This window comes from Puntigrus tetrazona, chromosome 20 (assembly GCF_018831695.1).
Source record: "Puntigrus tetrazona isolate hp1 chromosome 20, ASM1883169v1, whole genome shotgun sequence".
Taxonomy (NCBI): Eukaryota; Metazoa; Chordata; class Actinopteri; order Cypriniformes; family Cyprinidae; genus Puntigrus; species Puntigrus tetrazona.
Window position 1 is genome coordinate 2,573,704 of NC_056718.1, and position 21,370 is coordinate 2,595,073.

At 35.9% G+C, this 21,370-nt stretch overlaps 2 protein-coding genes across 2 annotated transcripts; one reads left to right on the forward strand and one right to left on the reverse strand.

The window, feature by feature from the left end:
* Positions 1-426: 426 nt before the first annotated feature.
* ccn6 (cellular communication network factor 6) lies at positions 427-10,228 on the forward strand. The gene is made up of 5 exons (XM_043220513.1): positions 427-486; positions 3,380-3,638; positions 4,142-4,381; positions 7,245-7,438; positions 9,052-10,228. Exons 1-5 carry the CDS (start codon positions 439-441, stop codon positions 9,331-9,333), a joined length of 1,023 nt encoding a protein of 340 aa, XP_043076448.1. The 5' UTR covers positions 427-438; the 3' UTR covers positions 9,334-10,228.
* Positions 10,229-10,363: 135 nt separating this feature from the next.
* On the reverse strand, positions 10,364-21,093 carry tube1 (tubulin, epsilon 1). Its single transcript, XM_043220512.1, has 12 exons — positions 20,943-21,093; positions 20,331-20,404; positions 19,440-19,492; positions 19,280-19,325; positions 18,581-18,696; positions 14,993-15,114; positions 14,723-14,910; positions 14,244-14,416; positions 13,610-13,750; positions 12,030-12,170; positions 10,837-11,011; positions 10,364-10,685 (listed from the first exon to the last, which is right to left on the reverse strand). Exons 1-12 carry the CDS (start codon positions 20,965-20,967, stop codon positions 10,536-10,538), a joined length of 1,404 nt encoding a protein of 467 aa, XP_043076447.1. The 5' UTR covers positions 20,968-21,093; the 3' UTR covers positions 10,364-10,535.
* Positions 21,094-21,370: the final 277 nt, after the last annotated feature.

A 21,370-nucleotide genomic window follows, 5' to 3' on the forward strand; every position in this document is an offset into this window, starting at 1 on the left:
GTTTATGTGTAAGGTTCTTAAAAGAAACCTTTTAGTGTTTATGTGTAAATACACTGCCAATGGAGTAAGAGATATAACTTTTATTTAGGAGCAATTCTCTAAAAATAATTGCTAAATGTCTCTTGTTTTAAGCATGTTTTAATATTTAATAGAAACTGATAAAGAGAATGTTTTTTGCTGTTTTTGATACCACAAGGTGTGAGAATAGAAAGGAACAGCTGAAGGAAAGAGTGAGAGCAGAGGGAGGGTGAAATTTTTCAGATAGAGTTCTGTGTGAGTTCTGTAGGGGAAAGGTGTGTTTGGAGAAAAGACAGAGGGGAGCTTTGTGTACCTCTCTGAGACAGGTCAGCACTCTCTCTCCCTCTCTCTCTCTTCCAGCCTTCCTTCTTTCCCTCGTTCTTTCATTCTGGGTGCACAGAGCTCCTTTGCAGGCTGTATATGATGCTATCACTACTGTGCTGTGTTCTGCTGCTCTTTCTAAGTCAGGTAAGAGCCACCAATTCCATTCTATCTTAACAGTCAAAGCTTGACTATAACCAATAGCAACATCTGCCCATAACCCATAATAACTGGCCTAGCTGGCCTTAAATATACACTCATACTTTCATGCTAATAAAAGTTATATCTTGGCTTTTAGGTTCTCTATTTTTTTGGGATGTTAACTGTACATTGTTGGCATGCACCTGTAATTGTTGTTGATTCCTTTTTAATATTAGCATATAGACCCATAAAATGAAAACTTCATAGTTCATCCCAAAGCTGTGCTGATGTTCTTGTCTTTTAGAAGAGTGTTTTAGAAGTTGTCAGAGTGCTTATGACAGGTCAGGTTCCAAGTGATGCAATGCAAGTAGGCTGCTGTTTAAAACCTTGATGATGTGGCCTGAGAAATGGCTTTTTGAATATAGCATTTATTTAAAGCAAAACCTCCTCATGTTAATGAGTTCATGAGTTTGAATTGGCATGTACGTTTCGGTTTCACAAAATGAGCTCTGTAAACCTTGACAGAAAGACTTCAGATTTTTGTTTTGACCTCTGATGACCCTAGAAGTACTAGTGTAAAAGAGAGGGGTCTGCAGTGAATCCTACGGTACAGAATAGATATAGCTCATATTATACATTTTAATCTAAATTACACTACAAATCTAAATTAAAACTAAGCTTACAAAGGCTCTTATGGGTTTAAAAAGTTTTTTTCAAATGTGGGTCATGCTATTATAATTTTAATTATTATATGAATAACATAATAAAATATAATATAGCCTATTATAAAATAAAGGATTAGTATAATTGATTGAAATTTAATCAAGCTTTGAGAAACAGACTGAAATAATGATTGTTTATAGTATAGTATAATAGTAATATATATAATAAGTAATATATTTTAACATATTTAAAATGCAGCTTTTAAACTATTACTACAAATACTACAAAATACTAATAACAATATGATAGTACAATTATTATACTTTGTTAAATAAATTACAGTACCTACAGACTGTAGACATAGTGTGTTTATTGTCATAATATCATGGCTTTTAATTTACCCAAATGAAAGTAAAGAAGGATAACTAAAGTAAGTAAACTGATATGCTCATGTGGTAATTAAAAGCAGTAAAGGGGGTTCATATGTAAGCTATTTATTTGCTGCCCGCAGAGTGTCAGCACTATAAATGCAGCTGGGTTGGTTGATATTTTTCTAACATAGGACACTTTAACAGAAGCACAGTGTGTGAGAAGCTGTCTGAAGGGGCTGCTTGTTGACATCAGGGTTGGATTTTTCCTCTGCCAAGCTTTGCATGTAGATTTGCTGCTAAACTCACTGAGAATTACAGTAACACAGTGCTTGAAGTGTCATGAAAGGTGGGAATGAGGAGGGGTTCTTTAGTTAATATTAACAACTATTATAAACAAATCTAAAAACAAATCTAATTGGTTATAATTTTAGGATGCAATTCTTACTATTAACTAGTTGCTTCTTAGCAAGCATATTACTAGCAAAATGGCTGTTTATTAGTACCTATACAGCACACATCAATGCTCTATTCTGCACACATTTTAAATCCCCATTACTAAACTTAACAACTACTAACTAATAATATGTGGCAAATTAAGAGGTTATTCAGGCAAAATCCATTGGTCAGTACAAACTCAGTAAAACTGAAGAAGCACATTTTAAATGCAACTGATAATCCATTAAGCAAGGCTGTAGATCATCAAGTAGATGATTTATGGGTATCTAAAATGGATACCTTAAAATACCTTCAATTTTGATGTTGGCTCAACTTTGATTTGTTTAACAGAAAAAAATTAAATGGCTTAAACATTCTTTACCAGTAGAAGTGTTTATCAAATTTTGAACCTACCCTAAAAGGGCAGGGTAACTGGTCAACCTCATCAAAGCTAACTCAATGTAGGCTATATATGGAGATAAAATGAAGTGTTGTGCATATATAGTTTTACAAATGTATTTTTGAAATATTTTTTGTGACAGTATTTGCTTGGATCTAGAGAATCTTGACTGCAATTATGCGGCACAGTTGCTGCTTTGTGCAGATAATTTGTCCATTTTGTTCAATTTGTCTCTCATTTAGAGCGGTAGTTTCTTCAATAATAACAACAACATATTTTTGAGAATCAGTACGTTTCTGCAAGATTCAATGTGTGGCGTGTAATACAATGAAACGACTTTGTTGGTTATACACCAACCACAGATATAACAGCTTTTTTAGTAGCAAGCTGTAGTATCCATCAACTAGTGGTGCAGCGTAAAGATTGCTGTTTTAAGGTTTGTGTACGTGAACAACCACACTGTCAGCTTTGACTTGTTTGTAGCGCTGGCAAGTACTAAAAAATTTAGTGAATCAGTTTGGACATTTTAGTTCAGACTCCCTGTCTACTCTTTGATTCAGTTTATCCTAAAAAAACTCTCTCTTATATATACACTTTATCAAATGTCATTTTGGAAAGCTAAGATTAATTTTGATGAATTGGCTTGTTTAAGCAGTTCTTGTAAATGAACAGATTCCAAAAAGATTCATATACCTTTCATTTTTCGTGTGTCAGTAGGCTTTTATTTAACTCATTTTACTCATTGAGTATAAATGCATTATACTGTTTGTATATAAATGTATTCAGTATGTTTGTTGAAAAACCTGCATTCATCAAGTAACTATGCTCTAAACACATTAAAAGCCCATGTCAAGAAAATGAAAACAAACTAGAGCGTGACACTAGCGAATGTTTTACAAATAATTACAAACAAGCTCAGAGGTGATAGGCTCATGAGAGTATCCTTCTCTCTCTCTGTCTGATATCTTTGATTCCAGGATCTTATTTTATTTTTGTATTACAGTATTTGTATTTATTTCATGTATTACAGGGTGCTGATAGCAGGCAGAAGGCGAAAGAAGTGAAGGGCCTGGAGAGGAGGCAGTTCTGTAGCTGGCCGTGTAAATGTGGTGTCCGGCCGCCGTGTGCCCCCGGTGTCAGCTCCATCTTGGATGGCTGCGGCTGCTGCAAAACCTGTGCACGGCAGATTGGGGAATCATGCAACGAGAGGGATGTCTGTGACCCACACAAAAGCATGTACTGTGACTTTTCCAAAGACCAGCCACGTTATGAAGTTGGCATCTGCGCTTGTGAGTAAACACTTTATGAAAAACCCTAGGTGGTTGATACAATCACCATCACAGCTTGTAAGACTGCAGTATGTAAGATTGACAGCTAGTGGTTGAAATGGGTACTGCAAAAAACAAAAGCATTCCATTTTCTAAATATCGTCAAGCATATTGTGTTTTTTTTGGCTTTAGAAGAGTCAAAAACGTTTATACAGCACCTTTAAAAATAAGAATATTTATTTTAGAAGCTAATTTGTTTTTAGAAAATACAGTGGTATAATTAGAATAATATAATAAGCTGCTATTTTTTGAAATTGGGTATTAGAGTGGATAGATCTGAAAACACCCTTGCATTTTCATGTGTACAACCAAGTTTTATGAAATGATTTTTGAAATGATGAGAATGAAGGGGGAAAAAGGGGCTTGGGAAAGGCCTAGGTTTGTGTGGATGAGGACTTTTTTTAACTTCATGACCACAACTTTTTTTTTTTGTATGTAATAGTCAATCCTACATATTTCTGCAGACATGATGGGGGTAGGGTGTGACCTGAATGGGGCTCACTATGATAACGGACAGGCCTTCCAACCAAGCCCACTCTACAAGTGCACGTGCATTGCTGGAGCTGTCGGCTGCACTCCTGCCTTCATCCAGAAGCCAGCTGGAATGTTGAGTACCGCTGCTCTCCAGGCCAGCTTGCCAGCAGGACTCAAGAGCAATCAAAGCCCCAAACACCAGCAGGACACCACCTACAGGACCATGTCAGGTGAATATCACCCAGTGTGTTAAGACAGAAAAAAGGCATTCATAATATATGTCATTTGAATTTTTCGTCATGGTTTGATTAGATGGAAACTTATTAGCATGTAATGTTATTGGTTAATATTATTTTACCACCCACAAAGGTTTTGTTACATCAGAAGAAAAAAAATGTATGAACAGTGTTATTACTAAGGATGTAACGAATCACTTGTACAGAAAATGCATTTGAAGCAAAACCAGAATGGTCTTTATGAAATTATGCTACATTAAGCTATATAAAAGCAGACAGCTTAATGAGATCGCAAATGCACTCTTTATCAGTGAGTTCAGTTACCACTATAAACAAAGCACCACTGAGCTGACAAACATTACTTCAATATGTATTATGCGGAGGCAACATTACCATTAACCACCAAAACTGGTCATATTTTATTTCGATAGACATTCTACTAATAAAATGTAATATTGCAATTGCATGTCGACTAACAGTTATTAGAGTATTAGTAGACTAGAACAGCTAGATGAGCCCTGTGGACAGATCAATGGAAACAGACACACACAAATACACACACAATAAGTTCTTTACAATTTGATATAGCTGCGATAAAAATTAAACTGGAAGTTAAGTGCTGGTCAACCGTCAGTTTTTTTTTCCTCCATTCTGTCATGGATGGGGTTTTGGTTCATTGCCACTGTTGCCTCTGGCTTGCTTAGATGAGGACACTTAATTTCTAGTGATTAACATTGATGTGATTAAATAGACCATCTCTGCATTTAATAAACAATTAAGTGTTTAATCTTGTCATTATACATAACTATCACTCCATTCTCCTATTTGATACCGTTCAGTGCTTTAACACAATCTGTACTGTTAAAAGAACTATATAAATAAAGGTGATTGATCGATTGATTGATTAATAACTTCTAACACTTTATTTTGATAAGTCCAAAACATACTATGATATCTTATGATATCATATCTTATGATATCATATCTTATTCTACTAACCCTAAACATAGCTTAATAATCTATCCTGAGAAACAACAAACATGTAGTGAATTAATTAGAACTAGCTGACATACAGTTGACATGTAGTTACAAAGTTACTTATAATTAGAAGAATGTCTATAATGGACTATCAAAATAAAGTGTAAACTTAAAACTTCTCTCAAGACAGCCAGTATATTGTTACATCCCATTTTATTGCATGATGATGAAAGCTTATGGAAACAATAAGACCAAGGGTATTAAAAATGCAACTCCAGTAGGTACAATTTTGATCTTACATTGACTTAAAATATGTGCTCTAGAGTACTCTTTAAGGCACCAGAGTTGTATCCATGTACAAAATTGCATACAAAATACTTTGAACATTTACAAAGTACTCAAAATTGACTTCCTTTGCCCCCAAAGTGAACCTGAGAAACTGCCTATGTGTATGAATGAGGAAATAAGCATCCTTCAGATCTATCATGACGAACCCGTCCACCAGTCAAAGTGATTCATTGTAAGCATACTGTCAACATACTTCTGTAAAGTGTAGTTCAGTTGACCTAAATCTAAAATAGGATGCAGACCTCCATTCTTCCATTCTTCCTTCAGCACTAGTTTTGAATGTAAAACCTGGACTCTGTTTAGAAGGAGGCACTTTCTCTATGGCTATTTTCTGTGAAAAGGAAAGGATCTCTAAAAACAGGCTTTCCTTCCTTTGGTGGGTAAGGACTGGCCACATTCTTAAGAATATCTGCTTGGTAGGCCTGCAGAACCACCATGGTATGCTGCGCCACACCAGCCTGACAGCCAAATAAGATTTACTGATCAGCTCCAGTGTTGTTCTGCATGACTTGTATGTGAAGCATCTCCACTGAGCACGAGACAGTTTCAAGCAGCTCAATATAAGTTAAAATATGCAGTGCCTCCTGACCACTAGAGAGCAGCTAAACTGCTGCTGAACTCCTTAGAGTCCAGATGGCAGTGGTCATAAGAATGTCATCCAGAGACCACATCCCATGCTTCTGGTCCAGGACATAACAACATTATTCTCAGCAAATTCAACCAGTGAAATAGAGCTAACCCTATATATAGGGTTAGAGAGAGAGAGAGAGAGAGAGAGAGAGAGAGGGAGAGAGGACACATTGAACCTTTAGCGTGAGTTATGGAAAGGAAGAAAAAAGACATGGCATGTCCAGGTAATGTGCTTTGCATTTAACCCATCCAAAAGCGCGCACACACACACAGCAGTGAGAAGTGAACAACCACACACACAGACCATGAACACACACTCAGGGATCATTGTCTTGCTCAAAGGTCGCACCTAAATGGTATTGAGGGTGGAGAGAACACTGGACATTTACTCCCCTGCCAGACCTAGAACTTAAACCTGTGACCTTTGGGTTACAGATGCGACTCTATCCATTGTGCATCCATATTACTAGAGTACTGAGTGTTTATTAATACTTACAGAATAAAGCATGACCATATTTTAAAACTACCTTACTAATAAAAAGCAGTAAATTAAGTTTATTGAGGCAAAATTTGTGAGAATGTAAAAACTACTGTCAATTTGTTAGCCATCTTTGAAGAGCAACATGTAGCGACATTAACTATGTATTAACATTATTCATAACTAGAAAACGACCAAATCTTCTTCGAAACTCCAGAGAGAATTCATGGTGAATATGCCCTTTGGACTATTCTGTGAATTGACGTCATATCTTAACAGCTCCTAAGTAGCTGTGACAGATCACTAACTATACAGTATTCACAGACTCATTGTTCCAGTCAGAATGTGAAGCCTGGGGTGAGGGCAGATGTTTGAATGTGTGCTGTGGGGTGACGTAGTGCTTTGTGACTGTAACACTGAAAGCTTACAGGGATCCTCCCTTAGCCTGGAAGAAGAACTGTTTGGTTCAGACCACACCCTGGTCACCCTGTTCACGCACCTGTGACATCGGCATCTCTGTACGAGTCAACAATGACAACAGCAAGTGTGAGATGAGAAAAGAGCGACGACTCTGTCTGCTTCGACCATGTGATAAAAAAGCTCTAAAGGGGCTTAAGGTAAGTAATGGTCCTGCTGGAACTTTGCATACTAGTCAAAGATAAAATAGAAATTCGTCATCTACTCACCCTTCATGCCATTCAAAACATGTATTCAATCACCAAAAAGGACAAAAGGGTAGCCTACATGTCATCCATACAGCTCCAATTATTTAATCCAAATCTTTGATCCAAAAGGATAAAATGATGATTCTATGCACAACGAACAGATAAAAAAAAAATTAAATCATCAAGTAAATCTAAGCATTTTATTAATTTAATTGTAAATACTGAGTGACAGATCGTTATTACAGCATTCCTAAGGAGGTTGACAGTAAAATTACTTTCCTTAAGATCTTGTAGTGAAAATTTGTTGAAACAATTTAGTCAAGAACAGACATGTGTGGGCCTGACACTAACACAAAAGTCTTAACTGAAGAGAAAACCGTCATATCCTGATGTTAATAAGCACTTTACTCAAACGGGCTACTTTCTGTAAGAACAAGGAAAGAACCTGTTGTATGTGTCAAGCTCAACCATACTTGCATATAAAAACTGAAAATGATGTGTGATATATATATATATATATATATATATATATATATATATATATATATATATATATATGTATGTATGTCCACAATGAGTGCATTTGTACCAAATGATTTCATTTAATTCTAAGTACATCATAGTTAAAACCACTTAATATAAACTGTCAATACAAAATAATCACTTCCTGATGAACTGGTGCCAAATATCACAAAAATCAAGAAAGTGCGAGAAAAAGGGTGTTTGCTGCAATAGGTCTTCGTAACATTTCAAATGCTCTGCAGTGAGATTGGTCTACTTGTTAGTTTAGTTATGCTATAAAATTGTGTAAACTCACATGATTTTTTGGATGCAGAGGAACTTATTCAGTAAATGGGTTTTCTATCAATTAATGTGCATGAAATTTGACTCGGCTGAAAGCAATTTTTTATGTGCTCTCAAAAAGCACATATAAATAGGTGGATGAAAACATAGATACTCTGCTTAACCTTAGGTTATCGACTTTCTACATGCTTTAAAGTATGATTAAAAAATGTTACATACTCGTAAAATAGAAAATAGGTAATGAACCAAACTTACAAGAAGCAATTGGCTTGCAGTCTGTCACGAAAGAACACCTTATTCACAGTGAGCTACCCGACAAAGTGACTCAGACTTCTACTTTTAATCAATGCCTTTGGTCTCAAATATTAAAGAACGATAGAAAACAATGCAGACTAGAGCTACAAATGATCATCATCAGCACCATTACTGCAACAGATACTGTACAAAGTGCAAAATAAAATACGGTGTTAGAATGTTAGGTTAAATGCAGTTAATGTAGTCACATTCATGTGCTTTCATGTGTTAAGGTAGTACCTTTTTAAAACGTACCCAAAGGATCCATATCCATCCATGTACATGTACTATTGTATACAATATACATACCTTAATAGGCTTAAAGTGTACATTTTGAAAATGTACCGCCCAGTGAAATTAAAGTGTATTAAAGTGACTCAAATTAATTTTAAACCAGTGTTTAGGAACATACAGTGTGACAATAAGTAAAGAGAATAACTTTTTTTTCTTTCCTCATTCATGCTTAGATGCCAAGAGGTAAAACCTGCAAACCGAAATTCCAGGCCAGTAAAGCAGAGAAGCTCTCGCTGTCTGGTTGTACCAGCGTTAAGAAGCACCGCCCAACATATTGCGGCATCTGCACAGACAAGCGCTGCTGTGTTCCCAATAAGTCCAAAATGGTGAACATAGAATTCCACTGCAAAGGGGTATCTAACGTACGCTGGAAGATGCAGTGGATCACTTCCTGTGTGTGTCAGAGGAAGTGTAATGATGCCAATGACATGTTTTCAGAGCTGCACTTAATATAAAATAGGAAAACAGGAAGTACGCAATGTGTAATGTAAGCTATAGCATATGTACAGTTACGACCAGAAACCCTCTATGCAAGTATATGAACGAAGACAAGCAACTACACACTTCTGTTTTATGGACATGTAGTAAATACTTAATGTCCACTAATAAACCTCAGAAATATTCAGGTAGCTTTATGGCCCTTGCAAAATTGAATGGCAAGGTTTTACAATGAGTTGGTTTAAAAAGACAAATGGCACACTGCTATGCACTTAAACTGAGCAGTCTATGAATTTTTATTTTAGTGTATGAAGGTTATTATTGGTTGATAGCCCCTCCTCCTCTGCTATGTAATTAAAGCTGTGACAGTTGAGTGTATGATGCAGTATCCAAAACTTTTTTTCTTTTTTTGTCTGGTTCACATGTTTGAATAGAGTATGATTAAGGCCTAGACGCACAACTGTTTTAACAAATTGAAACCAGTGTTTAACTCTGTTGTAATACAGCAAGTAAAGAGAAAGGGGAGATATCTTTGTAAACATTTAAATTAAGTAATGCCATGTTAATACGTGTCTCATTCCTCATGTCATGTACAGCAAATTCTCAGGTCACAGCTGCTGTAGAGACTTTGAACTTATTTGATAAAACTGACATTTAAAACAGATCTACCATCACCTCTGAGGTTAAGCAATGACATATACTTCAAAAAGTCAAACAAACAAATAAATATCAACCTTGTCCCAACATTGTCCAATTATAACATTATTTTGGAGCAAAGCTCAAACAACTAGAGATCACTATAGAAACAGAAATATTCATGAAGATGAATAGACTTTCCTCAAGTTAATAAATCAAAAGAGTGTTAATGTTGTGCAGTATGTGAAAGTTAACATCAAAATAAAAAATACATCTAGAAACAAACTGTATCAGGACTCATAATTTTGTCTGAAAAAGTCTGAAATCCCACTGGGAGTTGTGCATTTGCATAAAGCTGTGAAACTCATTGACAATTAATAACTTCCAACTTAAAACAATCCCAAAAAGTAAGAAGTTTAACTAATTTATTGGGTGGCTTCTGATTCTAACATAACACAACACAACTACTCCTAGGGATGTGACAATGAAACTGATTAAATCAATGCTGACAGTGATTCAGCAAATTAAAAGAAAAAAGTGAAATGTTTATTTTACGTACAAGCAGAAATGTTTGATCAAGTTGTCAGGTGGCAATGGTGAGTCTGGGAGCATTGTGCACAAGAGGGATTTCCAAGTGTGTGTATTCTTCAATTAGAGCTGAGAGAGATGACAAAGCCTCACTGAATCCAGCCAACTCCATGCCATCAACTGCTAAATAGTGATGCAAGTGAGCCTGTGAGGAAAGGTTTCAAAGGTTTGTGAGTTTGTGCATACATACATATGGACTATGTGTTACTGTTGTGTTGAGAGAACCAGTGCATGTCTGTGCATTAAAAAATTATTAAACTTTTAATTTTGCTGTTGATATGCTATGCTACACTCACCTTCCTACGGTAGAGCTTAACAAAACGCTCTCTTAGTTCAAAGAAGGTGGATTTCACGCAAGTGTTGTTGGCTAAGGCCAACAGAGAATGTGAGTGACACACAGGAGGGACTGAACACAGGCTAGTCTTCCATCCTTCCTGATTCCATGGGACAAACGGAAGGGTGGGCTTTAGTCTAAGAGGATAAAAAGAACACATTATTTTGTACCTGAAATGAAGAGAGACTCTAGTGCATTTACAGATCATATATTTATAATGCATGCAAAGATAAATTGTGTTACAAAACCTTGCAAGCTGTCTACTTAACATATATCGTATCACAGGAGTACTCCTAATGCAAAGTCTTTATAAAATAGTACACATGCATGTGCAAAAAAGTGGACTCAGTCAAAAGCAATGCAAGACAAGTACAGAAGCAGTAAATAAAAAAAAAGAAATATCTAAATAGTTTTAATAAAGCCTAATTCACCCAAACTGTACATGACATGACACCTGGTATGAAGTCTTTACTGATTCAATCACAGGTGGTCAGCAAAAACGCATTATCATTTACACCTGGCATTAAAAGGGATAGGTTAATCAAAAATCTAATAATCTGTGAGGGCAAATGATACCAGAATTGTTTTTGGGTGAACTAACCTTTAACATATACTTTAACATGTCAAGTTCATGTTTGTTTGGATTTCTTTAAGACATTCCCCTCTTATTTTCCTCGCATTTAGGGACTAAAGCAGAAAAAAAAAACTATTTGACCGAACAACTTTTTTACAACAATTCTATTTCTAAACTTTTACATTAACAATAATAATTATTTATAAGCTTTGTGTAATTTCAAAGTTATCGGTCTCTTAAAATAATAATATTTTTGTAATAGACGCTTTCTATGCACTTTTGTAAAAAAAAAAAAATCTTACCTGTCAATTCATATGTTTTATGGTTTGTTACACCAAACAATGTTTCAAGACTAGGTTATAATAAAATCAAAATGGATATTGAAAGTATTCAAGTATTGAAAGTATTAGTTTGGCTCAAGCTCTATACACAAAAAAGAAACCCCAAAAACTACCAAAGAAGAGTTTAGAAACAAAAAAGACCACACGTGCAATTTATTTATAAGAATTAATGAAGTCATCATGCAGTGAGAAAAATGTATATTAAAAAAAAAGAAAAGTAAATCAAAATAAGAAACAGACCGTTCAATATTTCGGCGCAGATCTGACAGCTGAACATTTCCACGTAGCATAAGAGCACAGGCCAGATACATGTTGTGTTTGGGATCAGCTCTGATTAGCTGATGATCCTTACTAAATGCATCCGAGAACATCTGATCCAACCTACAAAACACAGCACAGCATGGAGATGACAAAATACACGTGAAGAGGTTTTTCCCATATGAAGTCTCTCCATTCCGTGAAAGTTTGTTGGTATGGAGAACAATTGGGACCTTATCCAGTGAGCTGTAATGAGCAGCAACCCCTTTAATGGCTCGTTTTTACTGAGAGGTATGGGTCGACTAAACAAAGCAACAAAAAGCAAAACTCTTTAGAAAATGAGCCATCGTAAAAGTACAAAGTATAAGACGCTGAGAAAAAAAAAGACAAAAACTCAGCTGATCAGTCAAATGTATACTACAAAGCCCTGAACTACGGTAAAGTTCAAAATAAATAAACATATGAAGTTAAACACAACTTTGTGTTTAGCCAAAACGATATACAAGCAGGAACAAATAATTGATTCATGAGTTCACGGACGCCTATTAAATACACGCAAATTAACCGTATCTCATGTTTAATCACCACAGAGACATCAGAGCAAGTGGCAAATGTCGGAAGGACAAGCCGAGCTTGAGGCTGCTCTATGTAGTACATGAGCATTGAGCGCCCAGTGATCAAAATCAGCAGAGCACATTTTTAAATAGGCTCTATCTTTAGAAATAAAACACAAATTTGAGTTTTAAACAACTACATTCTCACCTGAAAAACTCTAAAACTATGTTTCATGAAACATAAATATTGGGAATACTATGTAGATTTTAGGCAGTTTCTGACACTGTAACAATATAATAAATGCCATTCGCTTCACCGGTCAGTGGTTTTAATATTATAGCTGATCAGTTTATTTATTATGTCCGTGGCCGTAACTGACATGATCTGAAATGAATCAAAATTTGGTATTTGGTATAACAGAATATACTGACATGCTTTAATTTTCACATGAATTTAAATACTGTACATTATTGTAACTGTGCCCCCCCTCTCTCAAACACATCATTTTCCACAAAGGCCCTCCTTCGACAAGCACAGTCTGCTCTGACTGGCCAGCTGACCCGGTACACTGCGATTACCACAAGCATGAGGTGGAAATGTAAAGCTAAATAAAGTGTTTTTGCTTTCTCACAGAAACACAGTGTCTTCAGTTACATTCTTTGCATGACCATTTGGGCTGCATTATGCAAATATTACCAAATCTTGATGTAGACATGTGGAAGCATGCTTTAATGAGGCATTTTAGCCCAGTGTGGAACAGCCTTATCTTTTATATACAATAAATCCTTTTGTGGGAGACTTTGAGCTTTGTAACTCTACAAATCTTATACATGCACCAACAGCTGCATACCACACTAAAGAAATGGAAATGTGGAATTTGCATCATATGACCCCTTTAAAACATTTTAAGCCAGGTTCTGATACCAAGGACAGGGAAGGATTTCCCTGAACTGCAAATCAGTCATTTATATCTATTGCAATCCAAACCTGCAATATATATGACAAACCTGCGTGGTGGTACGTTGACATCAGCAAGTGTGTATAGGGGAGTTAGACTGGACACAAGGTAGTGTAACCGCGGGAAAGGAACAAGGTTCATCGCTATCTCATTCAGATCCATGTTGAGAGAGCCCTCAAACCTCGCTGAACTGCAAGAGGAGAAATTAATTTAATACAATTAAATTAGTGATAAAAATGTCTTGCATTTAAAAAAAAAAAAAGAAGTGACAAATGGCCAGTTACAATTACTTTTTTTATAATAATTTCCAGTTAATTAAAAAAATATTTAAGTGGAAATCTTTATATGACGATCTCAAGGAAGTCATGTGTGGCCAAGTACGGTTTCCCATACTTGGAATTTGTGCTCTGCATTCATCATCCATGTGCACATACAGCAGTGAGAAGTGAAAACACTCAGAGCAGTGGGCAGCCAATACTGCGGTGCCCATGCAGCAGTTGGGGGTTCAGTGCCTCAGTCAAAGTTTGAAGGTGGTTACAAGGCTGACTCTCTAACCATTAAGCCACAACTGCCCTTACTAGTCATATACACACACACACATAAAAATATCCACCAATCTGATACTATACACCAGAACAAAATAGATCAGCAAATAATGTCCACTTTCGTGAAGCATTTAATACCTGGTAATATTAAGAAGTAGATTGGCCACAATGTTGTTCATGGCATCAAAAGGCTTCTCGACCTTCACCACCCCTCCTTGTCCTGATATGATGGTACAGTCCTTCTTGATGGTACAGCCTGGTTTGCCAGTGTTGGACATGTGCTGTATCTTACCAACAATATCAACCAGAGACTACAATAAATGTAAAAAAAAAAATAAACAAAAATGTAAATTGAAACCATCATGATATACTGACCCTCATGCTGTTCCAAACAATTTTGGGAAAAGCAGCAGTGGCAAGGTCTGTCAAGTTCCCAAAGGCACAAAACCAAAACTTTGTATTCAATAATTTGTATTCAAATATTTCCATCGTGTCCATCTAGTTTGGTAATGACACATGTGAGCAATGTTGTTTAGCATCATTGACGTTAAATATATTGACAAATCTTCACATGCTTTATCATGATATACAGAGCTGTGATACTAGGAGAGAGATACCTGGTTATCAACTGGCAAGACACAGTCTGCATGTTCTGTCAGTTCTTTCATGGCTAGGATGCTATTGTAAGGAGAGGTGATAACATCATCTTCTGCTGTTGGGTAAACAGAGGTCACTATTCGACAAACCTCTGGGAACTCTTCTTCTAGAAGCTTCAACACAAATGTGCCTAACCCCGAACCAGTACCTAAACGCACAAATGTATGCCTAGGTCAGCCCATGTTTCTCATCCACCAATATGGGTAACATGTCAGACATCAGAATCTCACCTCCTCCCATAGAGTGAATGAGGAAAAAGCACTGAAGGCAATCACAGTGTTCTGCTGCCTTGCGGACCTGATCCACAATCTGCTCTCTGTAGGCCAAGCCATAAGTGTGATGCCCGACTGCCCTAAGTGTCATAGACCAATCACAGTATCAGTCACTAAACAAGTAAAACAACAACAACAACAACAACAACAACAACAAAACAATACATAACTATGTCATTAACTAAACAATAGGACACATACATAAAAAAAATTAAAAAATAGTACTCTGGAATACTACTTGTCTAAACTGGAATAAGAGTTGTACGTATGTTATGATAAAATTTTACATCAGCCTACATGTCATAAAATACTGCCTTAGTAGACAGCTTACCAGTTTTTAGAACATTATGAAGGTTTACAAATGTTTTAAATTATAAACCATTTCTTGCACTGATACATGAAGAACCACTTAAACAGTCAAGTACTATAAAATGTGGCTAGTTTCTGAAAATCGGGAGCTTCTGAAGTTAAAACAGTATAAAACAGGTGGGAGTGTCAACCACACGAGAAATAACAATATAGGCCTGGATTTTATCTGGTATTAAGATTCATTTTGGGTGATCGGTGACTAGTGGTCAGAGACATGTTGTTTATAAGTTGTAGTTACATATATGTGATAAAATTTCAAGGTGAGGGTGCCAATGAAACAAAGATAACATACATAATGTCTAAACACAAGCAACAATGTGTGTGTGATCTTTGTTTTGCCACAATAGCTGCCATCTCACAGAAGTTAAAATTAAGATTATTCTTGACAAGATAGTTATTAGACACATTTTCATCTGGCTGAAGTTTAAACATCTGTCAAAAACCGGCCAGCCTGTCACGTGAACTTGCAGGTTTGGCTTTATCTGTGTCCTGAATATATTTGTGTGTTATGGGTTGGGTTATGAATTGATGAGACTGTTTCATATTAATTAAACCATAATAATGCCATTTTGTGTTCTGCATTTACATATTTTGATTAATAGGAGCAAAGACCAACCCAATGATGTACCCAAATATTGGAGGTTTCAAAGAGCATACATTTCATCTTGGAACCCAGTCATATTAACATATTTTTTGTGTTGTGTTATTTCTCAGATTTGTGAAAGTTATTGTTATATTGTTGGCCATGAACCTATTTTTACATTGGCACGTAAGCCTGAAGCAGTGAATTTAAGTAAAGGGGTTCAGATTAAGTGGTTGTTTTGAAAGTATACATCAAGGTTTCTGGCTGTTTTTAAGAAGTTAAGGTTGATAACTAGTTGGATGGACAAACTAAAGTGTTGAGTTGGCTGAAACCATAAGCAGTTCTTTCTTGGCAAGGTTTTTTGCTTAATCCAGCAAAAAATGTCTGTAAGACAATTTGAGATGTAAGCAGCTATCATCAAATCATCACACAGATATGAGCTGAGTGTCATCAATATAGCAGTGATATAAAAAATTCAGAACAAAAATGACAGAACAAAGTAATACCATGTAAATAGAGAGGAAAAGTGGTCCAGAAACCAGAGTCCTGAGGCACCCCAGTAGTTAGTGACTTGGACACCTTACCCATCTAAGATACTTTGAAGGACCTATCTGAGAGGTAAAATCTGAACCACTACAGTGGTTTGCCATGAGGTTTGAGAGGAGGAACTGGTAATTAAATTTGCCAAAAGCATTGCAAGATAAGTGCTGAAGATTTAAAAGCTGCACTTGCCAGTCTTACACCATGTCCAAAATTTGAGAGTCAGGCAATTTGGGTGTCCACACTAGACGTGACATGACAGAATGAATTAAATATCACAACATCACAATATCAAAAGCATGTTTGGGCAGGCTCTTTCAGAAAGCGCACTGCTTTCACAACGAAACTGATATGTTCATAATCTAATTCATGAATATTAAACCTTTTCAATTTATTTTGAAGATCAAGAGGTAAACTGTCTGTTGTTGCTCTGGACATGTTAAACTTGGAATTAAACACATAAACACCTGAGATTATTCACTGTCATATAGTATGTTGTTACTCCAGTCATTGCGAAAATTGGAACAGTTTCAAAATTATAAATTTTGCGTGTCGCCAAGGCTGGTTAGGACAAAAACTCTGATTAACAGGAAAAAGACACCTTTTATTGTGTGTTGTTGCATTGCGTATAGTTAGGACATGGGGTTAGAGCTTTAACAACTGAGAGAAGGGCAGAATATCTACTTTGGAAGCCAAACTGGTTGCCGTCTAGCAGGTTTTTTTGTGTGAGAAAGGAAGACACTTGGTTGAACAAAACTCTTTTAAGTGGTTTTGCAATGAATGGAAGGGATACAAGTCTGTAGTTTCCTATATAGTGGGTTTCCTCAAGCCTATTTAAATGAGTGTGAAGGAATGTGTTAATGATGGTGTGAGAGTTTTTGGGTTTTTTTTCAATCTCTTCCATTTCTTTTTTGACTGAAACAATGGCCTGGGACAATGTTTCCACCTTGTGGCCTACATTAGTGCTAGATAAATTAAGGTATATGAGCAAGCTAGCATATATATTGTGCACATACTGTGCTGATGATTTTATGTCACATACCATGTATACAATGCATATAGCCTAGAATATGTGTAAAAAAAATAAGTATATTTTAGATTTTAGCCACTGAGTTGGCATGGATAGGATGTATTGCCTTTCGCAATTAAGAACACAAAGTGTATGACAATGTACATGTAGAGCATGTCTGCACTGCAAACAACTTGGGACTAGATCACATTTCAATGTTAAAATTTACGCATTTGCACTTAGCCAGGACTCAAATGAGATGGTCTTGACTCATCAAAGAAAATATGGACTTTGACTTAAGATTAACTGTACATCCTGGTTTTGTACAGGTTTAAGGGGTTAAATTAAACTTCTGTCATTACTTAATTACCCTCATGTTGTTCCAAACCTGTAAGACTTCTGTAAGGGTTCATCATCAATTATATTTTTTATATTCTTCAAAATAGTGGAAGACGGTAACTCAGGTGAGAAGAACTGTTAAATAATACGTTATTTTTCTTTTCTTCAAGCACAAAAATATTCTCATAGCTTTGTAAAATTAAAGTTGAGACGCTGATGTCACATGTTTTACTGATGTCCTTACTACATTTCTGGACCTGGGAACATTACAGTTGTGTTGCTGTCAGATTTAATCAAAAATATCTGAATCTGTGGTCCGATAATGAACAAATGTCTCATAGGTTTGGAATGACATAAAGGTAATTAAAGACAGAATTTTCATTTTGGGGTGAACTATCCTTTTAGGAACAGCACTGCAGCAATGTCCAACAGATTTTGACAGCAACCTGCACGCACATATTTTTTAATGCCTATTTTTGGATGATGTTCTCTCTCAAATTTTGGACAAGGACAGTTATGCATCTAATGTACTATGGTATTAGAGGTATAAAATCATCTCTACCTGATGACAAATTTCTTTCTATAACATCATATGGCCTATCACTAGTACGACGAATTTTAAAAGCAGTCATTGCACATTTACAAAGTGTACAGAGTATACATGCAAAAGCTGTGTGACAGAGTCCCTGCCAAAACAAACTTTTACCAGTTGTTCCCTGAACCAGAGACATCACTTATGAGTTGTGTGCTGCTGAAGAGAGAACGCAACGGCCCCTGCAGAATCTCTCCTAGGACTCCCTCTTCCATGTCCACTAACACGGCCTGCAGACACATACACAGATACACTTTATTTTCTTTTATGTGGCAGACTGGCCACTGACATCTGTTCTTATTATGTTCTTTAAATGCAAATATATATAATTTTACCTACCCAAGTAATGGATATTAATCAACTGAGTACTAGGATGTACTATTTTTAATGGTTGTACAGTAAATGTATTTCCCCAAGAGACTGACATTCTATAGGCTCTACAAGCCAAACTGCACAAATCTCCAACTCTCTCACTCTCACACACACACACACACACACACACACACACACACACGTGTTCATGTTCCAAATGGTTTTTATACTGTACAAGCTGTATTTTCTAAGGCCTTATATCTAAACCCCCATACATTTTTAGATTTTCAAAAAACAAAAAAAGTTTATAATTTATAAGCTTATATCCTTGTGTGGATCAAAAAATCCTTGACAACAAGGACAAGGATTTTTGATATTACCATTTTTGTGGGGACATTTTTTCCCCATAACATTGAGCTTACCAGGACCATACCCACGGTAGCAGCCAAAATCTAATGGGTCTCCATGCAACATCTTCAATACATCTAACATGGTGCTCACCCTGGCCTTCAGAGAGTTGATCTTGCCTCCTGTACAGTCTGCTCCTCTACAAATACACCACAAACACAAGTAAACACATAAGATCCCACAATAAATACAAGTGGATTAGCAAGGATGTGAGGAAATGTAGAAGGGAGTATAATAAGAAGAAAGAGGCTACCTTCGGTCAACATTTCTAAAGAAGCTGCCCAGCGCCTCATCATAAATTCCCATCTGCAGAGACAAAAGCAAGATTCATGCGTGCATGATGCACAAGAACATAAGAAGAACAGGTGAGGTTTGTCTAACCACAAGATGCTGTTTTGTGTTAAACAGTGTGATGTTCTCTATGCGTGTTTAAATGTGAATAAAAGCCCAAATTCAGGAGTCACCAAAAAGAAATAATCTTTTATTATCTACATTTTGGTTACCTGGACCTTTGATGCCAAAGATTAGCTGAAGTCTTATGGTCAACATTAGGATTTAAATAATCTCATGCTCATAGATAATAAAAAAACAAACAATTCCATTAAATAACTGGAATTAACACTTCAGTCTGGCCAGTGGCCAGATAATCTCTTATAGCACAGCAGTAACAATTTAAAAAAATGCTTTTTATGGTGAATCTCATGAAAAGAATGCTAAACTCCAATCCATATAACTGTAAAGCAGAATTTTGACATGAACTATGCATTTGTTGTACTGTTTTTATGCAGGTTCAGTTTTAAAATGCAGAAACAGAATTTATCATCATCATATAACATTTTAACATATTTGTATATGTATTTATATTTACTGCAAAATGTGATTTACTTTTTTTGTCTTTTGATTTTGAAATATTGAAAATGAATATTTTGAAATATGACCCAGATTTGTTTTTGTTGATGTGATTTAAATCTAAATCTTACTGCAAACAGAATATGACTGAAATGATAAATAAACTTACAATTTACATAAAGATACAAATATTACATATTCAATCCATAAAATAGATGTTTTTAAGACTTTTTAGAAAAAAGTAAAAAAAAAAAATTAGAAAAAAGGAGCGAAGAATTTAAAAATATCTTCTCACTTGATTGACATGGGCATGTTCTCTGAGTGCGAGGTCCCAGAAGCGGCAGCCCACCTGATTCCCACACTGACCAACTAAAACACACACACAACAACAACAACAACAACAACAATGACATGAAGAAATAAGAAAGAAACTTTTGGCCAGGGTCGTTGCACCTTATGTATTTTGGGAACCCAGAACAGCTTGTACTTATTCCATACGAGACATCATTATCTGGTGAAATAATTTTGGTTTAGTATGGAAGAGGATCCACGTCCTGCATATCAGTGATCTTGTGTTGATAAATAATTTCTAAAAGATACAAGAAAAATCCAGTTGCCTCAAATCTACAAAGGCACGGCTAGGATGAATGAATCTTACGCTGTTGATAACAGAAAGTCTGCTTTATTGCAGACGTAGTAAAGAGAAGTTAAACACAAGAGGAAAACTGCGGGTCTACCAGATGACAGGAACAAACTGGGACAGTAATACAGAAACTTCCTGGGATCATATTTTGTAAAATAAGATTCAGCTTTAGTTATAGAAATTAAATTCTAAATTAGGTTGCCTAACCCGCTGTCAGTAACGCGGTTAACTGTAGTTATGACCTTTAAAAATAAACTCTCTTACCTTGGACTACTATGGACTGTGTCATCTTTTTAGTTTATACTGTTTTGCCTACGTTTATCTGCATCTAATATACATTCGTGGACTCATGGCTTGCTAGTTGGCAGTTGTTGTTTGCTATAGAAACAGTGGGCGTTTAGCGCGACAATTTGAAGTCAACGCGTCGTAGGTTGATGACGTATCACAGTGCGCAAGGAAGTTTTGTTTGTAGTTTTTCCTATCTTGTTTTTCCTCCACAAGCGTTTTATACACAAATGTAGATTTTCACATTTTCTCCTGTTTGTACAATTCAAAAATTATTAAAATGAGAAGAATCTGGTAATCTGTGGTATTTAACTGATACATATACTTTATTATAATGCTTTATTTTACCTTTACTTACCATTTTATGTCTGCCTTATTAAGTACTCTGATATTTGAATGTCATCTTG

What these genes read in the sequence shown, in the direction of transcription:
- tube1 (XM_043220512.1), bottom strand. Translation starts at nt 20,967, where the DNA reads ATGACACAGTCCATAGTAGTCCAAG. An exon ending in TCTTGCCAGTTGATAACCAG is followed by an intron (nt 14,417 to 14,722) that starts GTATCTCTCTCC and finishes CATTTATTGTAG; the next exon opens with TCTCTGGTTGATATTGTTGG. An exon ending in CTACTTCTTAATATTACCAG is followed by an intron (nt 13,751 to 14,243) that starts GTATTAAATGCT and finishes CTCCTCTTGCAG; the next exon opens with TTCAGCGAGGTTTGAGGGCT.
- ccn6 (XM_043220513.1), top strand. Translation starts at nt 439, where the DNA reads ATGATGCTATCACTACTGTGCTGTGTTCTGCTGCTCTTTCTAAGTCAG. An exon ending in TGAAGTTGGCATCTGCGCTT is followed by an intron (nt 3,639 to 4,141) that starts GTGAGTAAACAC and finishes ATATTTCTGCAG; the next exon opens with ACATGATGGGGGTAGGGTGT. An exon ending in AAGCTCTAAAGGGGCTTAAG is followed by an intron (nt 7,439 to 9,051) that starts GTAAGTAATGGT and finishes ATTCATGCTTAG; the next exon opens with ATGCCAAGAGGTAAAACCTG.